General features: G+C 39.2%; 1 protein-coding gene across 7 annotated transcripts in view; it reads left to right on the top strand.

The window, feature by feature from the left end:
• Window positions 1-8,385, top strand: part of NCKAP5L (NCK associated protein 5 like) — an 84,486-nt gene that overhangs the window by 30,308 nt on the left and 45,793 nt on the right. For 4 of the 7 annotated variants that reach the window (XM_056562137.1, XM_056562141.1, XM_056562135.1 and 1 more), the window contains exon 1: window positions 3,017-3,041. The exons of the other annotated variants lie outside the window; for them this stretch is intronic. In XM_056562137.1, coding sequence (XP_056418112.1) covers window positions 3,032-3,041 — 10 coding nt within the window. In that variant the 5' untranslated portion in view covers window positions 3,017-3,031. Of the gene's footprint in view, window positions 1-3,016; window positions 3,042-8,385 lie in introns of those variants that run through there. 7 annotated transcript variants of the gene reach the window in all.

Genomic DNA, 8,385 nt, shown 5'->3' with positions numbered 1-8,385 from the left:
TCTTTCTTCCTTTCTCTCTTTCTCCCTCTCTCTTTCTCCCTCTTTCTCTCTCTCTCTTTCTCTCTCTCATCTCTCTCTCTCTCTCTCTCTCTCTCTCTCTCCTCTCTCATCTCTCTTCTCTCTCTCTTCTCTCTCTCTCTCTCTTTCTCTCTCTCTCTCTTTCTCTCTCTCTCTTTCTCTCTCTCTCTTTCTCCCTCTCTCTTTCTCCCTCTCTCTTTCTCCCTCTCTCTTTCTCCCTCTCTCTTTCTCCCTCTCCTCTTTCTCTCTCTCTTTCTCTCTCTCTCTCTCTCTCTCTCTCTCTCTTTCTCCTTTCTCTCTCTCTTTCTCTCTCTCTTTCTCTCTCTCTTTCTCTCTCTCTTTCTCTCTCTCTTTCTCTTCTCTTTCTCTCTCTTTCTCTCTTTCTCCCTCTCTCTTTCTCCCTCTTTCTCTCTCTCTCTTTCTCTCTCTCTCTCTCTCTCTCTCTCTCTCTCTCTCTTTCTCTCTCTCTCTCTTTCTCTCTCTCTCTTTCTCTCTCTCTCTTTCTCCCTCTCTCTTTCTCCCTCTCTCTTTCTCCCTCTCTCTTTCTCTCTCTCTTTCTCTCTCTCTCTCTCTCTCTTTCTCCCTTTCTCTCTCTCTTTCTCTCTCTCTTTCTCTCTCTCTTCTCTCTCTCTTTCTCTCTCTCTTTCTCTCTCTTTCTCTCTTTCTCCCTCTCTCTCTTTCTCGCTCTCTCTCCTCTCTCTTTCTCTCTCTCTCTCTCTTTTATATATATATATATATATATATATATATATATATATATATATATATATATATGCTGGGAGTAGTAGTTTTGCAACATATGGAGGTCCGCAGGTTGGAGACTACTGCAATAATTTGATAATTTGTCGTACATTAAAATATACATACGTCAAACGATAAATGCCCTCTTTAGTCTTTATTTAATTTGACAGAATTCAGATTACAAAGAGGTGCTGTAGAATACCGGTGCGGTCTGTCTACCTTGTTAACTAAAATGTCACGGAATTCGCACAACGGAGGCCATTAGTGAGTCTCCTCCAGAATAGAGACAGCAGTAGGAATAGCCTTGTCTAAATGTTTGTATGGCAGCTTATTACAGAGGTGCTCACTCCACGGGGACACTGATTTTAGGCGTAATTTGTCCCTTGTGATTAGCAAAAAACATTGTAATCTGCATAATTGGGATTACAGAAAGATCAGCAAGCCGGCATATTTATACTGCAAATTAATTTTACCCAGGGCTCCAGGTACATCTATCTAGTACTTGTTCTTTCGGTAGTGTTTAGCTAATGAATGCAAAGTACCGTAATTACTTTATGTAAAACAACCCAGGCTCATGTGATAATGATATCTGCAAAAACTAAAGAACAATTACACAAAACATTTTTTCCATTTTTTTTTTTTTTATGATTTTAGTTGTCAGATGAAAACTTTATTTACAGAAATGTATATATGAGACAAAAATGAGACATTGCTAATATTAGCTGCCATTTATTGGGGGGGAGGGGGGGTAATTTTGGACAGTTGTTTTGGGGTATTTTGAAAAGTTGTCAACCCCATTGGTTGTGAAATTGCACCATAAGCTGCCAGAAACGACCAATGCTAATGGCCATGTTTTTCACATTTGCATAATATGGTCAGTATTTTGCATCAGTACTGTATTTGTAAGCCAATACCAGTAGTGGTACAGTTAGGCCTAATAGAAGTCTATAGGGGCAGTGACAACTCCATGCAACTCTGTTGCAAGTACCATAACCTTGTGCATGAGACTCCATAATAACAATTACAGTGGGAAATTTGAATTGAGCAAACGACAGATTAGTCAACTCGCCCTCTCTTTGTCTCTCGAAGGCTGGGTTCACATATATCAGTCGTCCGGCATTGTTTCCCTCTGGCATGCACCGGAGGGAAACTGCTGCTAGAACTGATCCCATTCATTTGAATGGGACAGTTCACAATCATCCAGCGTCTCAATTTTGACGCCGAATAGTTGGACATGCCGGAAGGCACCGGCAAGCTGCGTTCCCCAGCCCGTTGCTCAGAAACAATGGACGCCGCATGCCATACAACTGATGACAAGTTGTCATCAGTTGTGGCATCAGTTGCGTCGAGATTTAGGCTGAGTTCACCTATGCCGGATGCTGGACATATGTGAAACCAGCCTTAGGGAATGCCCGGACCAATTGTAGGTGATGTGAATCAAATCAAAAACAAGAAATTTTCAGATCCATATGATAGAGGTCACACAACACTATTATCTTGACGTGTTTTGGAAGTCACTCCTTACTCATAGGCTCTTGAAATTTAAGTTGAGGGTATCCTAAAGATTGCATTTACTGCATATGGTAGCCTTGTAATTTATTTTTACTGTATCTGCCGCAAATTCTCAGCAACTTGCTGTAACTAGTTTCAACAAATTTCTTCTACAGATACCATACAAATAACCTATAAAGCTGCTGCTTGTGTTAAACGTATTGTGTAGTATCACGCTTATTATCAATATTTCTCTTTTAATCTGGGATTCAATAGTTGATTATGGAGACAACCAATGAGTGACATTGAGAGAGATCCAGTGAGGTCCGATAATGCTTCCATGAAGATTGTAAAATAGGACGTCACATTTCAGTCTGCGGTCAGCACTGCCGCTACATTGTAACACAAAGGATGTCTTCTTCATGGAGCGGATATAGGCAGACAATAGTGTCCCTATTTTGCTTTTAACTTCCGTTCAAAGGAAAAATAAAGAGCGCTACATACATGCATCCTGCACTTTATATTCTGGTTTCGCTGAGCCGTTGCCTAATGGTTTGTTCATGATCAACATCACATGCTTCCTCTTTCACTATAGATTTGACTTTTGTGTTTAAAAATAGTTAAGTTAGAAGAAGTTAAACTGGTGGAGTGTTTTTTTTTTTTTTTTTTGTACGTTTTAGCACAAATATCAGTAAACAGGTACCGAGAAACCTCTCCAAAAGACCACCTGTTTGAGAAGAGACCTCCTTATCCTGACCAGATTTTTAGCCTCCCATACATTATGCATGGTGGTAATTTTCAATGAAAATATTATATATATGACTTGTGGTTCTGGCAGCCTTAAAGTGATGAAAATTTAGCTTTTAAAGGGGTACTCCGGTGGGAAAACTTTTTTTTTTTTTTTTTTTAATCAACTGGTGCAAGAAAGTTAAACAGATTTGAAAATTACTTCTATTAAAAAATCTTAATCCTTCAAGTACTTATTAGCAGCTGTATGCTACAGAGAAAATTCTTTTCCTTTTTGAATTTTTTTTTTTTTTTTTTGTCTTGTCTACAGTGCTCTCTGCTGACACCTGATGCCCGTATCAGGAACTGTCCAGAGCAGGAGAAAATCCTCATAGAAAACCAATGCTACTCTGGACAGTTCCTGACATGGACAGAGGTGTCAGCAGAGAGAACTGTTGACAACACAAAATAGAAATTCAAAAAGCAAATAATTTCCTCTGTAGCATACAGCTGCTAATAAGTACTGGAAGGATATAGATTTTTTTTAATAGAAGTAATTAACAAATCTGTTTTTAGCTTTCTGGCACCAGTTCATTTTAACAAAAAAGTTTTCCACCGGAGTACCCCTTTAAGCTTGACACAGGCTTAGATATTTATTACTTTTTTCCTATTCGTTTATATAGCGCCAACATAGTCTATAGCGCTGCACAGAGATTGCCATTACTTACTGTATGATCAATAAAACTAACTTTTATTTGGTGAAAATTCTCATTTTACCAACATATACAGTCATGGCCGTAAATGTTGGCACCCCTGAAGTATTTCTCACAGAAAAGGATTGCAGTAACACATGTTTTGCTATACACACTCTTTGTGTGTATTGGAACTAAACCAAAAAAGGGAGGGGAAAAAAAGCAAATTGGACATAATGTCACACCAAACTCCAAAAATAGGCTGGACAAAATTATCGGCACCCTTAACTTAATATTTGGTTGCACACCCTTTGGAAAAAATAACTGAAATTAGTCGCTTCCTATAACCATCAATAAGCTTCTTACACCTCTCAGCCGATTGTTGGACCACTCTACCTTTGCAAACTGCTCCAGGTCTCTCTTATTGGAAGGGTGCCTTTTCCCAACAGCAATTTTAAGATCTCTCCACAGGTGTTCAATGGGATTTAGATCTGGACTCATTGCTGGCCACTTCAGAACTCTCCAGCGCTTTGTTGCCATCCATTTCTGGGTGCTTTTTGACATATGTTTGGGGTCATTGTCCTGCTGGAAGACCCAAGATCTTGGACGCAACCCAGCTTTCTGACACTGGGCTGGACAGTGTGACCCAAAATCCGTTGGTAATCCTCAGATTTCATGATGCCTTGCACACATTCAAGGCACCCAGTGCCAGAGGCAGCAAAATAAGCTCTATCTTGGTCTCATCTGTCCACAGGACGTTTTCCCAGAAGGATTTTGCCTTACTCAGGTTCATTTTGGCAAAATGTAGTCTTGCTTTTTTATGTCTCTGTGTCAGCAGTGGGGTCCTCCTGGGTCTCCTGCCATAGTGTTTCATTTCCTTTAAATGTCGACGGATAGTTCGCGCTGACACTGATGCTCCCTGAGCCTGCAGGACAGCTCGAATATCTTTGGAACTTGTTTGGGGCTGCTTATCCACCATCCGGACTATCTTGTGTTGACATCTTTCATAATTTTTTCTCTTCCATCCACACCCAGGGAGATTAGCTACAGTGCCATGGGTTGCAAACTTCTTGATAATGTTGCGCACTGTGGACAAAGGCAAATCTAGATCTCTGGAGATGAACTTGAAACCTTGAGATTGTTGATATTTTTCCAAAATTTTGGTTCTCAAGTCCTCAGACAGTTCTCTTCTCCTCTTTCTGTTGTCCATGCTTAGTGTGGCACACAGACGCACAATGCAAAGAAAAGTGAACTTCTCTCCTTTTTATCTGCTTTCAGGTGTGATTTTTATATTGCCCGCACCTGTTACTTGCCCCAGGTGAGTATAAAGGAGCATCACATGCTTGAAACAATCTTATTTTTCCACAATTTTGAAAGGGTGCCAATAATTTTGTCCAGACCATTTTTGGAGTTTGGTGTGACATTATGTCCAATTTGATTTTTTAAAGGGGTGGAAAACTTTTTTTTTTTTTTTTTTTTATCAACTGGTGCCAGAAAGTTAAACAGATTTGTAAATTACTTCTATTAAAAAAAATATTAATCCTTCCAGTACTTATTAGCTGCTGAATACTACAGAAGAAATTATTTTCTTTTTGGCAGACAGAGCTGACATCACGAGCTCAGTGCTCTCTGCTGACATATCTGTCCATTTTAAGAACTGTCCAGAGTAGGAGAAAATCCCCAAAGCAAACATATACTGCTCTGGACAGTTCCTAAAATGGACAGAGATGTCAGCAGAGAGTACTGTGTTCCAAAAAGAAAACCATTTCCTCTGTAGTATTCAGCAGCTAATAAGTACTGGAATTTTTAATAGGAGTAATTTACAAATCTCTTAACTTTCTGGCACCAGTTGATTAAAAAAAAATAAACGTTTTCCACCGGAGTACCCCTTTTAACCATCTTTTTTGTTTAGTTCCAATACACACAAAGGGATTAAACGTGTGTATAGCAAAACATGTGTTACTGCAATTTTTTTCTGTGAGAAATACTTCATTTTCTAGAAAAATTTCGGGAGTGACTGTATCAATAGCCATTTTTTTTTTTTTTTTTAACATAGCGTGAAGAATTAAAGGGGTTATCCAGGAAAAAACTTTTTTATATATATATATATATATATATATATATATATATATATATATCAACTGGCTCCAGAAAGTTAAACAGATTTGTAAAAAATCTTAATCCTTTCAGTACTTATGAGCTTCTGAAGTTAAGGTTGTTCTTTTCTGTCTGAGTGCTCTCTGATGACACCTGTCTCTGGAACTGCCCAGTTTAGAAGAGGTTTGCTATGGGGATTTGCTTCTAAACTGGGCGGTTCCCGAGACACGTGTCATCAGAGAGCACTTAGACAGAAAAGAACAACCTTAACTTCACAAGCTCATAAGTACTGAAAGGATTAAGATTTTTTAATAGAAGTAATTTACAAATCTGTTTAACTTTCTGGAGACAGTTGATATATATATATATAAAAAAGTTTTTTCCTGGATAACCCCTTTAATAAAGGCAGCATAACCATCTCACATAGTGATACTCATGTCTGATTTAGAGGGTCCATGACTCGTCCATGACATTAGGTCAGTGTTTCCCAACCAGGGTGCCTCCAGCTGTTGCAAAACTACAACTCCCAGCATGCTTGGACAGCCAAAGGCTGTCCAAGCATGCTGGGAGTTGTAGTTTTGCAACAGCTGGAGGCACCCTGGTTGGAAAACACTGCATTAGGTGGTCATGCCAATTATATTTGTGTGCTCCATGTGAGCAGAAATAATAGTTAACTGTTAGTCGTTCACGTGTATTTGCCTAATAGGAGATCTGACTGTGAAGCACATGGATGCCAAGCGTAGGTACAGTGGGATTGGTAGTCTCCAGATGTACAGCTGAGACCCCATATGTATAGATATAATAATGAATCCTTTAGGCTCTGCTGGAGATAAAGAAATAGGAGGGGGTATATTGCCTTACATAACCCACGCACAGCTGCTGCCCAAGAGTACAGTCACCCGTATGAGCTGGGCCGCAGGGTGAGACGGGTGAGGTGAAGGTTCTGCCCTTCACTTAAAGTGTCAGATGGACATTGTTTTGACCTCTGCGTAGGAAAAGGGCTAGAAAGCCGTGACAGCGAAAGGTTGGTTACCTTTGGAGAGCACGGAATTTTTTGCCATGGTGAGTGGACGTCTACTGACGTTTTATTAAACACGACAGCTGTTTCATGCAGTTAACCCTGTCATGGCGGAGAAGTTCGTCTGTGTATGATTTGTTTTTCCTTCTATTTCTGTCAGGCGGTGATTTGTACATAATAACTATAAGGGAGTATCTTTTAGCTTTTTGTGCTCAATAGCTCAAGTATGGGTGATGATGTCCCTAGGCACTGTAACTGGAGTACCTGTCCCAGATCTCGTGTCTTATATTGTATATTGGGCGATGGAACAAACACCCTCCTGGGCTTCACTACACCCGTCTGGATTATTTACTTGTTGGCAACAAACAAAAAAACTGAAAATTGATCTGAAAATTGATGCCTTTCCTTGTTTCAGGTGATACTAATAAACACAATTAACTTCTTTTACATCTTACAGTATATTTGGTTTATCTGAGAACGACATTTTTAAGGCTGAATCAAGCAGTGTCCTTTTTTAAACCTAAGGTCCCACCCTGGGATATTAAATGGATCCATAGACCCCCATTACTCCAAAGAGACTAAAAATTTGTCATTTGGCCTCCATTTGGGCCATATATGTTGGGGTTTGCTGGATGGAATAGAGCAGACTTGAGCTTAAAGGGGTACTCCGGTGGAAACTTTTTATTTATTTATTTATTTATTTTTTTTTCAGATCAACTGGTGCCATAAAGTTAAACAGATTTGTAAATTACTTCTATTAAAAATTCTTAATACTACAGAGGAAATTCTTTTCTTTTGGGATTTCTTTTCTGTCAGGAACACAGTACTCTCTGCTGACACCTCTGTCCATTTTAGTAACTGTCCAGAGCAGGATAGGTTTGCTATTGGGATTTTCTCCTGCTCTGGACAGTTCCTGACATGGACAGATGCCAGCAGAGAGCACTGTGGTCGTGACAGAAAATGAATCCAAAAAGAAAAGAATTTCCTCCGTAGTATACAACCGCTAATAAGTACTGGAAGGATTAAGATTTGTTAATAGAAGTAATTTACAAATCTGTTTAACTGTCTGGCATCTGCTGATTTAAAAAATATATATAATAATAAATTCCACCAGAGTACCCCTTTAAGTATACTGCACAGTGTGGGATTTTATTAGAATGTGACCCTATGTATGCCTTATGCATCTATGTAGAAGCCAACATAGGTGTATGTATCTGGAGTCTCCTGACAATATACATGCAAAGGGATACACTGCTTAAAGGGGTACTCCGGGGGAAAGCTTTTTTCTTTAATTCAACTGTTGCCAGAAAGTTGAACAGATTTGTAAATTACTTCTATTAAAAAAATCTTAATCCTTCCAGTATGCATTAGCTGCTGAATACTACAAAGGAAATTCTTTTTTCTTTTTGGAACACAGTGCTCTCTGCTGACATCTCTGTATATTTTAGGAACTGTCCAGAGCAGCATATGTTTGCAATGGGGATTTTCTCCTACTCTGGACAGTTCTTAAAATGGACAGAGATGTCAGCAGAGAGCGCTATGCTCGTGATTCAGCAGAGAGCTCTGTGTTCCAAAAAGAAAATAATTTCCTCTGTAGTATTC

The sequence above is a fragment of the Hyla sarda genome, chromosome 2, assembly GCF_029499605.1.
Source record: "Hyla sarda isolate aHylSar1 chromosome 2, aHylSar1.hap1, whole genome shotgun sequence".
In the NCBI taxonomy this organism is placed as follows: domain Eukaryota; kingdom Metazoa; phylum Chordata; class Amphibia; order Anura; family Hylidae; genus Hyla; species Hyla sarda.
Note: the sequence above shows the minus strand (reverse complement) of the source record. Positions and strands in the feature narration are given on the sequence as shown.